Source organism: Acomys russatus, chromosome 28, assembly GCF_903995435.1.
Source record: "Acomys russatus chromosome 28, mAcoRus1.1, whole genome shotgun sequence".
Classification (NCBI taxonomy): Eukaryota; Metazoa; Chordata; class Mammalia; order Rodentia; family Muridae; genus Acomys; species Acomys russatus.
In genome coordinates this window covers 13341008-13361403 of record NC_067164.1, presented here as the reverse complement: position 1 = coordinate 13361403, position 20396 = coordinate 13341008, and the positions used below count along the sequence as shown (strand labels likewise).

Below are 20396 nucleotides of genomic sequence, written 5' to 3'. Positions count from 1 at the left end.
GTCTTTAGTAGAGATTGGGGTACACATTCTTATTTGAGCTTCCACAGCAGAACAGAATACTCAAGAGTATGATATTTGGCGGGCAGAGTACTTTAAACTAAAGTAAACCAGAAGAGCCTCCAAAACAGTGCTCTCTGGACCTCTTTCACCCTGATTTTCTCTCTTTTGCTCCAAGGCAAGCCATGGCAACTAGAATTCCTCATTCCCGATGCAAGTAGTGGGTCTGACTCTCATTATCTTTCTGCGTAAAAGTGGGTCATAGAGGAATGTTCTAGCCCTTCTCAACAGTAGATCACAAGAAAGTCCTTCTAGAAAGTCCTGCTTGGGGAAGAAAAAAATGCTGCTCACAGGGATAAAGAAGATTGATATGATAGGGTCTGCTTACTACCTTGTCTCCAGCCACCTTTCTCCAGTATGTAACTGTGGCGTAAGAGCTGAGAATGGATTGGGTCTTTGCATAGGTTTTAAGCAAAGGAGCTTCACTGTCTTCCCTTAGTGCCGAGTTACACACTTCCCAGCACTTCAGTATGAGAGAGAGTCTCAGGGGGATGTCAGCAAGGTCTCTGGACGTAATCCCCAATTCTTAGACTAGGACCTTAAAAGTAGATCCGGAGAGTCCGCTCTTATCAATGACCATTGGGAATATGACCAAACTGCACGGAGTGGCAACACCAGTTGTGATGGAAATTGGAAGCCACTTGCTGGACTTTGGGTATTGAGACATTAACCCTTCCTCCTTCATTCCTAATTGTTTATATTAGAAAGGCATAAAATAAAATGCTGTGAGTTTATTTTCAAATGAGATTCTATTATTTGAACCAATGACCAAGTCAGAGGATTGTCGTATATTACTTGGTTATGAAAACTTCAATATCTTCCTGAATTATGGAGTACTTCAAATAATTAGCAGTGCTGTTCATGAACATGTGAACAGCCCAGAAATGGGACTGTGTTGTCATGTCAACTAACTTGTATTCCTTTATTACAGCCATCGACAGCAAAAAGATGAGAAACCTTCTGAATAGTCGTAAGTTCCAAAATCCTCAATTGTTTATTTCATAGTAAAGAAAAAGGATAAGAATAATAAATAAGTTAGTACAGATCACCAATAAGTTCCTTTTCTTTTATATTTTCATATATCAAATACTTAATCTTTTCATTTTTATTACTTAACATATTAGGTATATAGCAATATGATTTTGTTCTTTATAGCACATATATGTTACATAACATGTTAGATGTCATATTCATATTATTCAAAATACTCTTAATATTATTTTATAATTCAAGAGACTATGTTGAAGTTTTCTTGTTACTTTTTAATTTTTTGTTTTGTTTTGTTTTTGTCTTAACATTTTCTTCCTGCTTTACACCTGAGTATATTTTGAGGTTTTGTAGGTAAATGCATACCTGTTATCAATGTTGTAAGGACACTTGCAAGGCTTTTTAAAGGTTGGTTTAACATTCGATCAATTGAAGATTGATATCAAGGAATAAAAATTTCTCTAAGCTACTCTCGTATTTTAGAAAAAAGAAAATATTATTATTTACATTGGAAAAATATGTCAAAGATAATACATTGATTCTTCTTGTCTCCTGAAGGACAAATCATGACATATATTCAGAGTTGGGCTCTCTCTTCAAGAGTAAAGTACTATTGGCTTACATGTGGAATTTCCTAATGTTATATACCACTCTGCCACTCACTAGCTTGGTGGTATACAGCAGTCTGTGACCCTCTCCAAGGTTAAGTTTTCTTAAATCTAAAAACTATGCTCCTCTATATCTACTATAAAACATTTAAAAGAATACTTAGACTTTTTGGTGTTTAATAATAACCTATGTATTGATAAAAAATAAATGACAAAAGGACTCTAGAATGGTCAACAGGAGAACAAAAATCCTTTTCTGTACTTTAATTACATGCTGACATGTGCAGATTACCACAAAGATATTTCAAATCAGGAACTCAATCCTCCACAGAGAATGTTTTCCCCAGCCTATCCGTACCTTAACAGGTATGAGGCATACCAGATCTGTCCATTTGTTTTCTAACGTAGACATTCCAAGAGACTTGAACATTTAAGACTACCAGAATTTGGATTAGATTCTAATCTGTGAATGTGCTCCCCATGCCATCTCTTGCCTTCAGAGAATGCTAAATTACCACATCCACATTTGACACAAAAGCCCAAGGTCACTTCCCTCGGCAGAACACTTGGCCAGTCTACCTGACTCTACTTTCCATCTTCCAAGCCTAATGCACTCAACTAAATCTGTTTCCATCTTTGCTTCTATTCTAAGTTCACCTATGTTATTATCAATTATAGAAACATTGCTTATTTGTGAGAGACTTATTGTGTAACTTAGGCTGTTGGCCTCAGACTGACCAAATTCTTTTTTTTTTTTTTATTTATTTTTGAGCAAAGAGGATAAAAATTGACACACACACACACACACACACACACACACACACACACACACACGGCTCAGACCAATTAAAGTTCAAAAGTATGCATGTTTCCAACACATTTCAAAATGCTTATGTGGTTTCTGGCATAGGAACTAAGAAAATAGACTGCATTATTTGAATAAGGACATGGCAGGATGACAACTTATATCAGCATCTAAACAGAAGTTGGATTGTCCTGAGTTTGTATAGAATTGAGACTGACCAAATTCTTATATAGGAATCTCAAATGCTGGGATTACAAATACAGTTTAATGTGCCAGGCTCTATGATTTATGAAGAGAGACGGAAATTGGCTTTTGAACTAAATGACTAAGCAAACATTGCTTTTGAACATTGTTATATATAAAACAAACCAGAGACTGAGTGCTAAGAATGGGTTAAAGAGTTGCTGAGGCAGAGAATTTTCTAAGTGACTCCTCTAAACACAAGCCATGGTACTTAGCTTCACTGTCATAAGAACAAAGTACTATGTGTTTCTTTGTCAGGGTGTGGAATAAGAATGTCATCTTCAAATATGCCATTACCAGCATCCTCTACTACTGAACGAATTGTCCAAGGAAGAGAAACAGCTATGGAAGGAGAGTGGCCATGGCAGGCTAGCCTACAGCTCATAGGTGCTGGCCATCAGTGTGGAGCTACGCTTATCAGCAATACGTGGCTGCTCACAGCAGCTCACTGCTTCTGGAAGTATGTTCACTGGGCTGTGGGGAGCATTTATTTCCTAGCTCTCTCTGGCCCTTGATTTAATGCAAGGAAATATCTCAATTTCACCAGCTTGTCCTCTGATGTGTCCTCCTGTCCCCTCTACATACTGGCTTGATTTGTATCATTGTGATCCTAGTGTGATCTTTCCTACAATACGGTGTTATTCATCATGAAGATTACTACACTTGTATTCTACCTACTCAAGGAGAAAAGCTGGCCACCTCTGTGCTTCTTCCCCACCAATTAATCTCTACAACAGTCACTATCCCATATTATTTGCTTACAAAGAAAAAGGGTGTAGAAGTCTGTTTTGAAGCACTGTTACTGCATTATCTAGTAATCCTCATGGGTATGCATAGCTCAGAACTTGTATAGACTAGCAGAGAGCCACCTAGTCACTCTGCCTTCACAGCATGAAATTCTGGTGATGTATAGCAAAGCCTGCGCTCTCAGCTTGATATTACAGTTATTGCTCTCAAAACTCAGACATACATAGACTTTCTAGGGCACCTGGAGGTGGAAGCACATAATCTTTTCTCCCTTCGAGGTTACCATCTGCATGCAGAGAACACTTGCTCTTTGCAGGCACAGTGACACTGTCTATGTGTTCTCTTAAAGCATCTTTACCCCTCAGGGTACTTCTACTAGGCTTATTAAAAATCATTCTTCTAAGGGCAGCAAGAGTGCCATTTTAATATTAGTAATGAATATAAATACTTGCTTCAGTGAGTCTAGTGCAATTTCTGGGAATGGGCCGAAATGGAACATTGAAGCTGATAAATAAATATTACTATTGACCTTAGTAATTTAATTTTTCATAGTGAGATAAAGACAGGACTATATCCAAAACGTAATAGAATGAACAAATGCAGTAATATTAAAAACTACTTTTAAGGAGTGTATAAATCGGGCTGGAGAGATGGCTCAGCGGTTAAGAACACTGACTACTCTACTCTTCCAGAGGTCCTGAGTTCAATTCCCAGCAACCACATGGTGGCTCACAACCACCTATAATGTGATCTGGTGCCTACTGTCTACATAATAAATAAATCTTTTTTTAAAAAAGGAGTGTATAAATGAGAGATGTCAAAGAAATTTGGTAGTTAATGACAGTTACAATTTCAAAGAAAGATTTTAAGAGAAATATTGCAAATATAGCATGTTTGATACTGATAAAAGTAATCCAGGTGGTGAGCAAGGTGGTGGTAATGAAGAAAAGGGTTATATTTTGTGAGTGCCATAATTTAATATAATTGCATGCATGAAATACTATTTAGAAAAAAAGAAATACTATTTGGAAAAGGAATAAGGGGATATTTTGAAGGTAAACCAAATAGTCTTTGTATTTTAACAAATTATTTTTCTATAGAAACAGTATATTTTTAAAAAAATGGTGTTTAAGTCCAATCCTAATAGTTTATACCCGTGAAAGTTTTCTCCAGTCTTTAAGAACTAATCTAACCAAGGACAATACAAGTAGTAAACATCGAACTCCTACTCTGATCTAGCCAATGGACAGGACATTCTCCACAGTTATGTGGAGAGTAGGGACTAACTCTGACATGGACTCTGGTGTCCCATATTTGACCACCTCCTCTTGGTAGGGAGACCTGTTGTCACTCAAAGAAAGAATAAGCAGGCTCCCAAGATGAGACTTGATAGCCTATGACCATATAGCGGGGGAGGAGGTCCCCCTCGGTCATAGACCTAGAGGAGGGGAATAGCGTGAAATCGGGAAGGAGGGAGGAACGGGAGGATACAAGTGATGAGATAACGATTGAGTTGTAATCTGAATAAATTTAAATAAAATAAATAAATAAATAAATAGAAGGGAAAAAAAAAAAGAAATGATGTAAGTCAGGAAAAGCTTTTGATAAGATGTAGGCAGACAAGATGCAGTGAGGCCTGGGTATTTGCCTCTTAGACTCCTTATTCACATAGCAGGGTGTTTGGGTCTGGTATGTGTCCTTGATGGTGAGCAAAGGGATGGACATTCTATTGTGTTGTCTCAAATGGTTTGTGATCTCCTTAACTCCTGGAATCATGATAGTCGTTATGTCTCCTAGAATTCTAGTACTGAATGTCTAGGTATCAAATAAAGGCTCCAGTTCTATCATGTCTATATTGAACAAAATTTTCATGAATAAAAAGATAAATAACAATAATATAATTGATTGATTAGACAGGTGAGAAGGACCTCTCTTCCTGCTCCCAGGGCAATCCAGTATACTTTGAAAACTGATAGTTTTTAATTACTCTTAAAAATTGATGATTCAGCGATGGGAGAGATAATATAATTATATTATAATCTCAAAACTAAAAGACTACTTTTTTTAGATGAAAGAAAGGAAGGAAGGAAAAAAGAGCCCTGACTTCAGAGAAAGCAAAGTAGAAAGTAATGCTCAGGGGCTAGAGAGATGGCTCTGTGGTTCCACTCTTGAAAAGGACCTGAGTTCCATTCCCAGCACACATATTCAGTGTTGAACAACTGCCTGTAACCCCAATCCCTGCAGTTCAGATGCCTTTTACCTCCACCAACACCTATATTCATGAACACATGGCCTCACACAGGCAAATTAAAAAAAAAAATCTTCTTAAAAAGAAAAAACAAAGTTGATCACCAATGGGGTGACCTCTCATAAATGAGGTCATTCCTCTTTTCAGAGCTCCTCTGTGATTTCCTGCAACCCAGTTTCCCATTGCCCAGAGAATTTCTGACTTCTGTACGTGTCTAATCATTCATGACATGAATAATTCTAAAGAGATTGAAAGGGGCGTTGGAGAAGAACTACAGCAGAGACATTTGGGCTGGTGACATAACCCTGGGAAAGAAAGGCAGTTGTGGGAACGAAGAGTTAGTAAGTGGGAAGAAGACTGAGCAGTCTGTAGCAAAGGGTTGTGGGAGACTGGCTTCCAGTAAGGGCAGCTTAGCCCTTGAATATCAGGAAGGGGTGTGGGCATAGGTGGAGAAACAACTTTGTGCATATGAGGAACTGCACAGTAGGCACATTCCACTTAGCCTCAAAGATCGCAGCCAACAAGAGCAAACAAGTAAGTCATCAAATCAGGATGAATGTTTTGGTGCAGAGGGAACTTGTCTACAAATACATTGATTATCTGAAAAAAAATAAGCAAATTAATTTTTGAACCATTCATCGAAGTAAAAGAATGATAACCCAAAGAATTCCTAACAGGACAAAAATTTAAATTTTAGAAATTGATAATGCTAATTAATGAATAAATTATGCACAATGATTTGGGTTAGTCATAGGAAAGCTCCATCTCACAGAGCCACCTACTGTCAATTCTTCTAAGAGTTTAATTTAAATATTGAGCAGAAGTTAATCTTTCTCCTCTTCCTCTTCTTGTACTTCTTTTTCTTGTACTTCCTCTTTTTATTCGCCTTTCTCTCCTCCTCCTTCTCCTTCTTTTTGTATTTGTTGTTGTGTTTGTGACAAACTGATTAATTAAATAATTTGTTTTACATCCAGATTGTAGCCCCCTCCTTCCTCTCTCCTTGGTCTCACCCTCCCTCCCTCTTCCCTCTATTCCTCCTCCCCTACTCCTCAGAATAGGGGAGGACCCAACCCCTAACCTTAGCTGCCCTGGACTTGCTTTGTTGACCATACTGGCTGGCCTCAAACTTACAGAGATTCACTTGCTTCTGCCTTAAAGAACGCTGGGATTACAGGCGTGCAGTGTGTGGCACCTGGCTTTTCATCTCCTCTCTTTCTTCTTCTCTTTCTTTTTTAGAAGATCATGTAAACCATCACAAATCTTATCCTTTAATTTCCTGCAGAAACAGAGACCCAAGCAAATGGATTGCTACGTTTGGTACAACTATAACCCCACCTGCGGTGAAACGAAATGTTGGGAGGATTATCATCCATGAAGATTATCACAGAGAAGGCAATGAAAATGACATTGCACTAGCCCAGCTCACTACACGAGTAGAGTTTTCAAATGTGGTTCAGAGAGTTTGCCTCCCAGAGTCATCTATGAAACTGCCACCGAAAACAAGTGTTTTTGTCACAGGGTTTGGGTCTATTGTAGATGATGGTGAGTAGTTTCACCCTAAATTTTGTGACATGAAAACATTTTTATAAAAAATGATGTTGCAGGGGCTGGGACTCAGTTTGCAAAGTGTTGAACAAGCAAAAGAATACTACTCAGGGTCCCCGGAAGCCACGTAAAAGTCAATTGTGGCGACTCACACCTGTAATCAATTAGTTCTGTGTTCAATAAGAGAACCTAAAACTCAAGCATTGTCTCAAAAAAAATTATCTGAGAGTGATTGAAGAAACACTGACCATCAACCCCTATTATTTTCCACATGCATGTACATAGACCAGCAATAGCACCCATATTCATTTGGGCACATATACACATAACCATCTACATATGTTGCGCGCGCGCGCACACACACACGCACACACACATAGATGATGATGATGATGATGATGATGATGATGATAATGTTGTTGGCGGCAAAGTTCTGTGTGTAGCAGGGAGCTGTAAATTGAGAAGTAAAAGAAAAAAAAAAAGTCTTGTCTCAGAATTCACAATGGAGACAGTGGTAAGAAAGGACAGAGATTAATAAGGAAGAAAAGAATAGAATAAGCTAGAGAGTATAATAAAGGAGAAATATAGACACAGTTAAAAGCAAATTGTATATTTCCTTGGAGTAAATCCTTTTAGTCAGCATATATCTTATTTTATTTTATTTTTTTATAATTGCAGGTAATGATTTTGTTCTTTGCTTTTCAGTAGTTCTCAAAGAAGGAAAATAGTAGGGTAGGTAGGCAGACAGGAAAACCTGGAAGAGCTAAGCTCTAAGCTTTACTTAAAATAGATGAAGACATTTAGATATTTGTCCTTTCAAATTTTAAATTATAGTTATGAGATATTTCAAACAAATGGACAAGCACATAGAACTAAAGCCATCACATATCCACCATAGTCAAAACATATTATTTCATCACATTTGCTTACTAGACACCTTTGTTGTTTCAATTTTTAAATCTCATTCTGACTATATCTTTTTCCCCTTTATCCTCTCTTTAGAAAAATTTAAAGATATCAAGTGTAAGAATTTTATAAATCAGAAATCAAGCCATAAGAATTCTAAGTAATTTGCCACACGCAGAGAGATTAATCAAATAGTTAACATAAAACTGACCCATTCAATATTCAATGAGTCTACTACAGAAGCCAGGCATTGTGGGGCATGCCTTTAATCTCAGCACTCGAGAGGCAGCAGCAAGCAGATCTATGAGTTCGAGGGCAGCCTGGTCTGCAAATAAAGTTCCAAATTTCCAGGGCTACACAGAGAAAACTCCTGTCTTGAAACCCATCTCCTCACAAAAAGAAGACACTGAAGGAAATAGAAGCCACTACACTTGCTAAAACACTCGGCCTAGCTTTTCAAAAGCAGATTTCTGCTATGTGTAGTTTTCTCACACATCCCATATATAAACTCAGCTTAGTAAGAGATTTTTGTAAATTCCATTTTTCTACTAGCTAGTGTTTATGTACAGACAGCTTCATTCAGACCCTAAGCTGCTTCCCATCTGTGTTCAACCTCGCAGCATCCTCGCTCCTCACCCTTATCACTCTTCTGCTGTCAGATGGCCGGTACAAACTGGTTATTCGCTTTACTTTCCACGTTATGAAACTCCTTTAAAGAACACATTACAAATGACAGCAGGGGCAACCTTCTGTGTGTTGTGTCCTGCTTTCTACTTTATGTTATCTGGAAAAAAAAAAAACCCAGTGAGCCTATTTGAGGTTTGGACTATATTCGTGTGGTTGATCTCTGAGCATCCAGTGAAAAATTGAAGAACGCGTATTCCTTAAAATTGTTGCATACATATAATATCTTTATGTAGTTTTAAATGATGCCTTGGAGGAATAACTGACATGATGTAATTCTGATGACTGTATGTTGGATATTGTTTCATGTAGACACTTAAGATAGGTCAAATACAATTCAGCAAAGCCCAATATTCATAAAATGCATTGTTCTTCGGGTCCTAAGAATATACAGTTTATTTCTCATCTACGTCTGAAGCACAATCAGATTTGAAAAGCACATTATTTATTTGTTTATCCGTGTGTATGTAATAGGGCCTACACAAAATAAACTCCGGCAAGCCAGGGTGGAAACCATAAGCACTGATGTATGTAACAGGAAGGAAGTGTACGATGGCCTCATAACTCCAGGGATGCTGTGTGCTGGATTCATGGAAGGGAAAATAGATGCATGTAAGGTAAGTCGGAAGTCACACCTCCAAAGGGAAGTTCCTATTAGCGATTTCTGAGCTTAGCATATGCTAATAGGAAACTCTATTGAATGTTTAATGTGCACAAACCCAAAGTAAAGCATCTTTGGTACAGCGTTTTATTCAATGTAGTAAGATATGTGCAGCACTGTAATTTCCATCAATCATACTATTTCTATTTTATACTCAAAAGAAGCTGCACTCTTGGTCCACTCAGTTACTTTACACTTCATTATTCTGTTTCCTTCTTTCTTTTTAGGTGGGGGATGGGAGTGGGAGATTGAGACAGAGTCTCCTATCGTAGTTCAGGTCAGTCTTAAGCTTGCTAAGTGCTGTGGTTGTAAAAGTGAACCACCCTCCTTGACTCCCCTGTTATTTTCTTTTTTAAAAATATATTTTATTAATTTATTCATATTACATCTCAACTATTATCCCATCCCTTGTATCCTCCCATTCCTCCCTCCCTCCCATTTTCCCCTTACTCTCTTCACCTATGACTGTGACTGAAGGGGACCTCCTCCCCCTGTATATGCTCATAGGGTATCAAGTCTCTTCTTGGTAGCCTGCTATCCTTCCTCTGAGTGTTATTTTCTTAAAGTCAAGCCCCAAAGACTGGGAACTGCTCCTCTGAATGATTCATTTTCTTGGAACCATATGCCTCTTGGAGAAACATTTTCACCCTATGTAGTGAACTCCGTTGTGTGTGTATACATGCATGCACGTGGGAGTGTAGAGGGCTAAGCGAGCTTATGAAACAATATATTATTAAATAATATATGTTCCTGTGGCTTTTCAAACATCTTCACTGTTATTCATTCCTCCTTCCTCTCTTTCCCTCTGTATTACTCTTCTTTCCCCCTCTCCAATTAAGTCCCTCCACCTTATTTCTGCATTTCCTCCTTCATAACATCTAACTCTCCAAGCTAACTACCGCTCTCTGCCCCCATGATCCCTGTGCATTTTCCTGGATTCTGTGGTTATTCAGAGAACATACTCAGAGCTATAAGAGAGAGGATGTGGAGTCTTTCAGGGGACATCTATGGTAGGCTGCCATCCTGTTTTCTCTCTTCAACTGCCTCCGTGTCTATTCTATTTGCCCTTCTGAGTGAGAATTAAGCATCCTCTCTTGAATCCTTCATGTTATTTAGCATCTTTAGGTCTGTGGATTGTAATGTGGTTATCCTGTACTATATGGCTTATGTCTGCTTATAAGTGAATACATACCATGCATGTGCTCATCGATGGGGGGGGGGCTGCAGAGACTGATGCATTAACCAAGGACCATACATGGTGAGGACCTAGATCCCCCGCTCAGATGTAGACAATAGACAACACAGTCTCCTTGTGGGTCCCGTAATATGGGGAGTAGGGGCTGCCTTTGACATGGAGTCTCTTGTCCACTCATTGATCACTTCCCTCTTACCAGTCCACAGAGGAAGAAGATGAAAGCAGCCCAGATGAGACTTGATAGGCTGGGTCAGAGGGCTCCCACTTCTGAGGACTGTGGGGCTGGGACTAGGAGAGGGAGGGAGGGAGGACCAAGAGGAGACAGCGGAAGGGGGGCTATAATTGGGATGCAAAGTGAATCAATTAGAAATAGAGTTTTAGAAAACTCTAAGAGAGAGAGAGAGAGAGAGAGAGAGAGAGAGAGAGAGAGAGAGAGAGAGAGAGAGAGAGAGAGAGAATTTGGCTTTTACCTTTCTAAGTCCCAGGTTAATTCACTCAGTATTTTTTCAGTTTCACCCATTTATTTGAAAATTTAATGATTTTGTGCTGATTTATTGCTTAGTAGAATTTTGTTGTGCCACATTTTTATTATTCATTAATCGGTAGGCATACATAGGCATCTAGTTTCCTTCTATCTTCTAGCCATTATAATAGAAAAGTACAACTATTTTTTCATTTTGTTGAGTACATATTTATATATTTCTGCTCTGTACTTTATTTCCTTCTGTTTGCCATATTTGACCTTAGTTTTTCCATTTTCTCCCTTTTCAAGGAATAATGTTATATTTAATTAAGATCTTTATTCTTTTCTGATCTAGACATTTAACTCTGTAAGTTTCCCTGTATCAGATAAGTTTTGTGGATACTGTTTCCATTTTTGTTTGTCTCAGAGTATTTTCTTAGTTTCCTTTTCCTTCTCTTGTAGCTCACTAATGGCCTAGACGTACATTTTGTTCATGTTTGTGAATTTGTACAGCCTTTTCCATTTTCCTGACTTGTGGTTTCCAGCCACTTTGGTTCCAGGGAGGGCTCTGTAAATCACGTCTTCCTATGGCCCACCCCTCTTTCTCCTATCCAGTTCCTGCTTTCACTGGCCTTTTGGGGGAAGTTCACATTAGCTCTAACTGAGTGTCTTACTTAGAGTTGACATTCACCTTGCAACTGGTTTTGTTTTATTATTGTTGCTCCGATGTCTCGGAGGGAAGCTTTGACCTAGATGCCTCTGGTTAGAGCCCTACTTTGTGGTTTTTCTATACAAATTTTGGAAAGAATGTCTATGCCTACTGTCTCCATTCCTTGCTTCCTTCTAGTGCTTTCAACCATCAGCTTTGGGGTTTCCCTGTCCTTTTCTCCAGAGAGTTCTTCCTAATGACTCATCAGTGACAGCAGGGTTAAAGTCTAACAGTCATCTTTAACACTCTTTTTTTTTTTTTTTAAACCTAGTAACAGCATTTAACAATACTTTACTTCTTTTTCTTAAAACATTGTCTTCTCTTGATTCTTAATAATTTCGAGCCCATTTTCTCTTCATATCCCATTTCAAGCTACAGACTGAATCTGGTAAATGCACTGATCAGTTCCCTATGGTTTCCCGCTTCCCCACAGCTCTCTCTTCTTTTCTCTCAGCACATAGCTCTAGCTCCTCATTAACCATCTCAGTTTTACTTTTGTCCTCCATCAGTGCATTTGTCAGATAAAGTCAGCAATATTTATAGGACACTATTCCAGTTATGTCAAATGCATCATTAAAATGTTTTGGTGACTGCTTTTTGTTATTAGAAATACAAAAGAAAGCTTTCTAAACAAGGTCTATAGTGTTTGAAAGTAACTCCTGGCCCTAGGTCAAAAGTGACAGAACTGAGAACATATTCTCACCTTGCATAAGTGTATCTGTCTGTTTAATCTCCATCATTACATGAAAGAGGTAAAGGAGAAATAGAGTCAAGCCAACGGCATTCAGAAGCAATCTTTGAAAATTTTGCTTTACTACTATAAATAATAGTCTCATATTTAACATAATACAAGGACAATAAGCCAGAAATAATGTAAGCATTACATATGAATGATTATTGGCTTTTTTTTTTTACTAAAAATGAAAATGTGTTTTGAGGTTTAGAACACATTTTAATTCAATTGAAACACATTCTAGTTCTGTGATTCATGTAACAACTTCCTCCTCTTCCTCTTCTTCTTCTTCTTCTTCTTCTTCTTCTTCTTCTTCTTCTTCTTCTTCTTCTTCTTTTTAGGGGGGACAAGGTCTGCAGAAAAGAGATTATTATGTTATTAATTCAGAGTATTTGTTTCTATTCCAGGGTGATTCTGGTGGACCTCTGGTTTATGACAATCGGGACATCTGGTACATTGTGGGTATAGTAAGTTGGGGACAGTCATGTGCTCTTCCAAACAAGCCTGGAGTCTACACAAGAGTGACTAAGTATCGAGACTGGATAACCTCCAAGACTGGCCTCTAAAGTGGACTGTTGGAAGTTACAGCCACAGCCCATGGAGCAGGATGCCTGCAGATGATACACCATTACTTAGAGTCACCGGGGGTCGAATGAGTGCTTCTGCCAGGTGTCAAGGAACTCCTAAGACCCAGACCAACTTGATATTGTGAGGTGGCTTTTGTGTACATAAACTCTCTACCAAGAAGTAAGAAAACATGCCAAATGACAGGGAGCATCGACGCCTCACTCACAAGGGTGACTCCTTAATGTGACAAACACTTTCAAATGGCTCCCCTCAGGATATAAAGAGCTGCCAGGCTGCTACAACCTTACCTCCTACAATGCCTAGAGCTCCAGGACTCATCTTGCAAGCATCAGCTACCATAATCTTCCCGAGGGATTCAAGACACCAGCATGCTAGAACTCACGACTGGACATTCAAGTGCTAAAATGAAGGAGCACAGAACCTGCAGTAAAACTTGAACTCTAACCAGGGTTTGCATCCGACAGAGCAGAGCATGATTCTTAACCATAGGAGCTGTCATTATTTAAATGCATATGAACTTTCCACAGCACCACGTAATGCTCTCAAGCACTAGCTCCAGGAAGCATATCGCGTTGCAAAGAAGCATTTCTGGATTACTCTTTAGCAGTATCTTGCCATCCACATATCAGTCATATTTAGCCCAGAAAAGAGAAAAATAAAATCAACATACGTATATTTTTTTTTCACTAGTATAAGAAGGATAAGAGGAAGCAGAGGAAAGCAGAGTTGACTTAAAAAGAATAGTAGCAGGGAACTCTAAACTTTTGATGGAGGGTGTCGCGCGAATATTTATTTAGAAATATTAACATAAGCACAGGGTAACCAATGCTTTTGTAAATCATTAGCTTTTATTGCCAAGACACGTGTCTATCAAAATGGCACATGGGGAGTGCCATATGCAAAGCACTCAGAACAGTGTTTGCTGTATATTGAGCACTGAATAATAGTAAGTGAATACCCCAGCAAAGGGGCTGAACTGTAGTACAAAGCCTATGAGGGGCACAGTATTAGTGAGCACAGACTGACTTAGGCCAATTGATGATAAACTTTGTCCCTACCATATATAAAGTGTATGATTTAATGCAAATTACCCAATATCTCTCTGTTGATTAACTCTTTCATCTGTATAGTGTGAATAAAATACTACCTCATTGGGGTTATTTTGAGGATTACTTATATTAATACAAGCAAAGTATTTGCAATACCATCTGCACACAGCAAGTTCTCGGGACAAATATGCTACTATCGATTTTAATGTTCTTTGGGCTTTTAAAAACACACTGCAATTTTAAATGCGCCTAGTTCTTCAAGGAAATGCAAATACTTTCAAAGGACCTTAAATTACATCGTTGAAGAACAGCTGAAGTATCAGATTTTCAAAATCACGTTCATCTTTCCTGGATTTATTTTCGAACTGTCTCTGCTGCACACAAGGACTCCTAAGATTATGGCCACCAGGCTTGGAACTCCATCCCTCCATCTGTACTCACCTCCAGCCTTCAGATGTGAGGGCTGTGTGCGTTACACTGACTTTGCAGACAGAAACTGTGGCATAGCTATTTATCCTTTAGTAGCAAAATGAGTGTTTTGGGTTTAGTTTACATGTAATTGCTTTAATATGTGACATATGTGACCAGAATAATGACAACTTTCTGTGTCTGAGTTGCTATAACTGGCATCACAATGAGCTACAGGCACACAGAGGTCATGCCTGGTCACCTATGAGCTGATGGCTAGTGTCAGCGTCAGACAATGCAGACTAAAAACTTAAAGATGGGCTTGATTGATGTTGGATTTTTCTTTTAATTTAAATAAACTATTTTTGGTAGATACATGAAAGCAAATCTGTCTAGCAAAAATGCCCCTCCTTCTTTCCTTTGTAAATTCCATAACAATGCATACATGTTTGTGTGTAATTTTATTTATATTTCATCAGACTGTGATAACTTTTTGTATAAGTATCCATGAAACTATACAAACTGATTTAAATATTTCCATGTTTAGTTAGATTTAATTAAATAATTTAACACAAACAAGAGGAATAAATATAAAAAGCCATATGAAATCTAGAAAAAATAGGATAGAAAAGTGTATTTTTTTAATAACAGTGTTTGTATGTCTTATTTCATGTTGGTACTTGACTTCTTGATTGAATCTCATAAGAGTCAAGTAATCTTATACTTTATGTTTTCCATCTGGCATATGGGTTACGAAACTCTCTACCTCATGGCATTACTGTGAGGGATTGGTGATAAATAATAAAGTTGAAAAGTTGGAGAACATTTAAATCTCAAAAATGGAGAGTATATTATTGTTAACAGATACCAATATAGATGATACGGAAAATGTGTTATGATTATGAAGGCTGTTGTATTTGCTCTTTACAGTGTTTGGGTTTTATTGCTTTGTACATTTGCCAAACATAAAAATGGTTAATAACTCACAGGAAAATGATCTTGCTTCCTCTATATTGACACTATAGTAATTTTAGAATTTCTTTATCAAAAGCCAGATGTGCTTAAAAGACAGAACAAATCTCCTAAATATGTATGTCTAGCTTGTTTATACATAAAAGAAATTGTGGAAATACATGGACAAATTGTTATTGTTAATAACTTCAGGAAGATCAGGACAGAGTAGAAAGAGATTTTTAAACTCCTAAAAATATATCTTATGGTTCACTAACTATAAAAAAGATAGAACAAATAAATATTGCATATAGAAAATATAATAATCTCCAGAAAAAAGAATTTTAATGAAACCTTGGGTTCTAACTAAAGGGCTAATTTTTGTGGTGCAGAAAGACTGAGCCAAAAATTTTGGTAGTATTAAACCATTGTTCTGATGTCTTCATAATTCACCAACAAAAAAGCAACAAACTATATCTACACTTTAAACTGAATTTAAAAAGTTATTATAAATTATTTGATATCAAGAAGATGTATGCACAGTCCTTTCTGCAGTCATGAAAATGAAGATAAGCTTATAACAAATCATTGAAATTGATAGAATCATAACTTTTGAAGCTAAGGAGAGCATAAGAGATCCACTTGTCTGTTAAAACCTGCAATATCAAGATTAAATAGATATCTACAAATTTATAGAATGGACCCTAGTCAGTGGACAAATAGAGTCTAGCCCAGTATTACCTCACTGTTATAATCTGAGTCCTGCAAGTTAGACAGCTGGAGATACTGCAGCCTTAAGTGACCACTGCAAATCTCTTCTTCTCCTTGCAAAAATAAGAGTAAGGTAAGCTAAATTCACAGTGCTCATACAATGTCTCTCTATGCCTTTTACGTATACACATGTGTGGTGTGTGTGTTTTCATGTGTGTAGGTGTATGTTCATATGTGTGTTCGTGTACATGTGCAATTTTGTCTTGTTTTCTAATCCAACACATCATTTGACCCCTCTCGGATGATATCTTCTTTCTTTTTTCTCCTTTCTTTCTTTCTCTTTTTTTCCTCTTTCTTCCTTTCTTTCCCTCTTTCTTCTTTTCTTCCTTTCTTTTTTATTTCAAGATAGGGTTTCTCTGTGCAGCCTTGGCTGTCCTGGACTCACTTTGTAGACCATGCTGGCCTTGAGTGGTTGTTCTTTCTTACTAAATATAATTCTGTCAAACTTTCAACTAAAAGCTTCCATATATAGTTTTATAACAATTTTTGCTACATACTAATATATAAATGTGTTCATGCTGCTAATTCACAATCGCCTTGCCTCATTACTCTGGCCTTTTTAAAATCAGTTCTGACATTTGTGAGATAACTAGTCATCAAACTCAAAACAGATTCCATCACTCAACTGCCTCACTGTGGCTAATTCCAATATCCACATGGATTACCTACAACCAGCTTCAATTCTTTGGACTTATAAATCTAACTAAGCTTAATTTCTAATCTCTAACTCACTCTAGGAATCCAATTTTCTAACTTATTACTTCTTTCAGTGCTGTCACATTATCACAGTATATTTACCTCCCCTCCCCCAAACACTATACTTCTAGCCATGTAACCTGTTGGAGTTCACTGTCAATGGTAAAATTGTTTTTCCATCATTATCATTGGAAATTAATCAGTCTTGTTGCCTAAATCAATCTAGTAAACTGCTGTTTTAAAACAAAATCCCAAATGTTAGCTAGCAGGGGTGAAAACCTGCTAGCTCAGAGAGGCAGAGAACACATCCAGCTGACCTTCTTCCTTAGCTGATGTCACAGAAGGAAAACACCCCCTCTCCTTCTCCAAGCTGTCTAAGAAACCTTTCAAACTAAATGTCCCTTCTTTCTATTTCCTGTGTGCCTTTCTGTCTGCCCTCCAAGCTTCCTCTCACTCTATTTGGTTATTTTTCCTGTGCTCACTCCCTGTCAACTGGTTGCTTGCTCAGCTTCTTGACCTAGGGTTAACTTTTTTAGCTCTTCCTTACAAAAAGTTCTTGGATTAAAAGTGTGTGTGCAAGGACTAAACCACACCACAATTACTTGTTTTTGCATTAAAGGTGTGTTCTAGGACTGATCCAGACCACAACAAGAAACAAGTTTTCAAGTACACAACCTCAGGGGTTACAGTATTATAAAATATCCTGCATCAATAAACTCCTAGCCTCAAAGCAGAAATCCCAGAACTCAGGGGCTCTCCTCTTATACACAGAAGAATTTATCAGAATAGAGAAGATAATTTCTAATATATATATATTTAAAACAATAAAAATTTGGAGATGTGGTCAAAGTATACTTTTTAAACACTTAACTTTAAAAGAGACTTATTTTCTTGACATACAAGAAATGTATTATCATTTCCTTATTGTTTTCTATTTTAAATTTCATCTCTACTTCACTCTTGCCACTTGTTCATTCTGGTTTCTTTAAAAATCATCCACAGTGCCAAACAAATGATCACATCTCTTACCCCACTTTTCCTTCCTTATTACTTTAAACAAGTATGCATTTTGAAGCAATTTATATACATGTGCAATATGTATGTACCAAATTAATCTAGATAACACTATTAAAACATCACTTAAATAATAAAAATAAAGTCAGGCATGGTGGCACATGCCTGTAATCCTAGCACTTGGAAGGGGGAAAGCAGAGGCAGGTGTATCTCTGTGAGTTCAAGGCAAACCTGGTCTACAAAGTGAGTTCAGAACACCCAAGGCTACCCAGAGAAACCCTGTTTCAAAAAACAAAAAAAGTTGTTTTGGCACTTCGATAAATAGAATTCTAAAATAGTCCTCCAAGATCGTCTATCTTAATCTTACTCTGAGTCTGAGTATGTAATATATACACTCACAGTTGTGTTATATTACATTGCAAAAGATTTTTTTTCAGATGTTAGTAAGGGTAATGTTTTGGTATGTGTAGACTGCTGTACAAATATAGTTTTATGATTTATCAGCAATAGACATTTTCCCTCACAGTTCTAGAGGCTGTACAGAACAAGATATTGAGAGATGTAGTGCCTGAGAAGTTCCTTTGACTGTACCTTCACATAGTAGAGTGGGGCAAAACTTTTCTCTGGGCTGCTTCTGGTTTTACTCCATTCATCCATCCCTGGGTGCCATCACTTTGGAGGATAGCTTTTCAAAATAGAGATCTTTGAGGAGCACAAACGTTCAGGCAGTGGTTGTTACTAATCAGTTGACTTTGAGATATTCCAAAGAAGTATTGTACTTTGGACACAGTGTAATATGTTAGAAGTAAGCATATTTAGACCTATACTTCTACAGGAAAGTTGAGTTCATCTGAACCTCTCACCTATAGAATAAAAAAAAATCATAAATGAACAGGTATTATTTTAATAGTTCAGTTTATATAACTTGTTACACAGCAATAGAAAATTGACACTATGCCAAATTTTTTATGTTTCAGTTTGAGCATTTGCCTCTACATTCATGTATTAATTGTAATTAATTTGTATTTCAGTTTATGTCTGTGACTTAGTTATTCTTCTACTGTTGTGAAGAGACACCATGACCAAGGAAACTTACAAAAGGAAGATGGCATGGTGCAGGAGCAGTATCTGATGAGCATGTTTACATGTTGGGGCAACAAGGCAGAGAGAGAGGGGGAGGAGAACAAGAACTAATTGGAATGGTGTGGGCCTTGGAAACCTCATGCCCTGACACACAGTGTGCCACACCTCCTAATCCTCCACAAATAGTTTCACCAACTGGGACCAGGTATTGAAATACATGAACCTGTAGAGGATATTCTTATTTCAACAACCAAAAGTTGATTTATCCAAATAAAAGAAGAAATGGATTAACTCACTCATTATGATCATTTCTAGCTCAATCCATTTATCCACAAATTTCGGGAATTTCTTGTTTTTAATAGCTGAGTAGTATTCCATAGTGTATATGTACCACAGTTTCTTTATTCGCTCTTCTACTGAGGGACACTTAGGCTGTTTCCATGTTCTGGCTATTATGAATAAGGCTGCTATGAACATGGTTGAGCAAAGTTTCTTGTTGTGTGCTGGAGCATCTTCTGGGTATATTCCAAGGAGAGGAATAGCTGGGTCTTGAGGAAGCCCTATTCCCATTTTTCTGAGATAGCACCAGATAGATTTCCAAAGTGGCTGTAAATATCTGCATACTAGCCCAAGGGGCATGTCCCACAAAAGCCTTCACTTACCAGGAAACTGGGACAGAGGGGAAGGCATCCTATTGGGACTCTAAATGAGAGACACATGGGAGAATAGCAAAATAAAAGGATACAGAGGGTCCTAGAAACCTACAAGTAGAACAATATGATAGGCAGATTTGGGCCCAGGGGTCCCGCTCAAACTAAGGCACCAGCCAAGGACAATACAGGAGGTAAACTTTAAACCCCTACCCAGATCTAGCCAATGGTCAGAATATTCTCCACAGTTGAGTGGAGAGTGTGATATGACTTTCTCACGTACTGTGGTGCCTCACATTTGACCATGTCCCCTGGAGGGCGAGACCTGGTGGCACTCAGAGGAAGGACAGCAAGTAGCCAAGAAGAGACTTGATACCCTATGAGAATATATAGGGGGAGGTAATCCCCTCAGGAACAGTCATAGGGGAGGGGAATAATGGGAAAATGGGGGGGGATAGGAATGGGAGGATACAAGGGATGGGACAAACATTGAGATGTAACAAGAATAAATTAATAAAAAAAAAAAAAAGAAGGAATGGAAAATAAACAGGGATGTTGAATGCCATTCGCTGAAAAGGGGTCAATGAATACTGAA

The 20396-nt window shown here is 37.8% G+C and overlaps 1 protein-coding gene across 1 annotated transcript in view; it reads left to right on the top strand.

Moving 5' to 3' along the window:
- Positions 1 to 13403, top strand: part of LOC127210655 (transmembrane protease serine 11F) — a 79289-nt gene extending 65886 nt beyond the window's left edge. The window contains exons 6-10 of the mRNA XM_051170364.1: positions 989 to 1027; positions 2959 to 3160; positions 6978 to 7237; positions 9305 to 9447; positions 12999 to 13403. Of these exons, the coding sequence (XP_051026321.1) occupies positions 989 to 1027; positions 2959 to 3160; positions 6978 to 7237; positions 9305 to 9447; positions 12999 to 13157 (803 nt within the window). The 3' untranslated portion in view covers positions 13158 to 13403. The remainder of the gene's footprint in view (positions 1 to 988; positions 1028 to 2958; positions 3161 to 6977; positions 7238 to 9304; positions 9448 to 12998) is intronic.
- The last annotated feature ends 6993 nt before the right edge of the window (positions 13404 to 20396 follow it).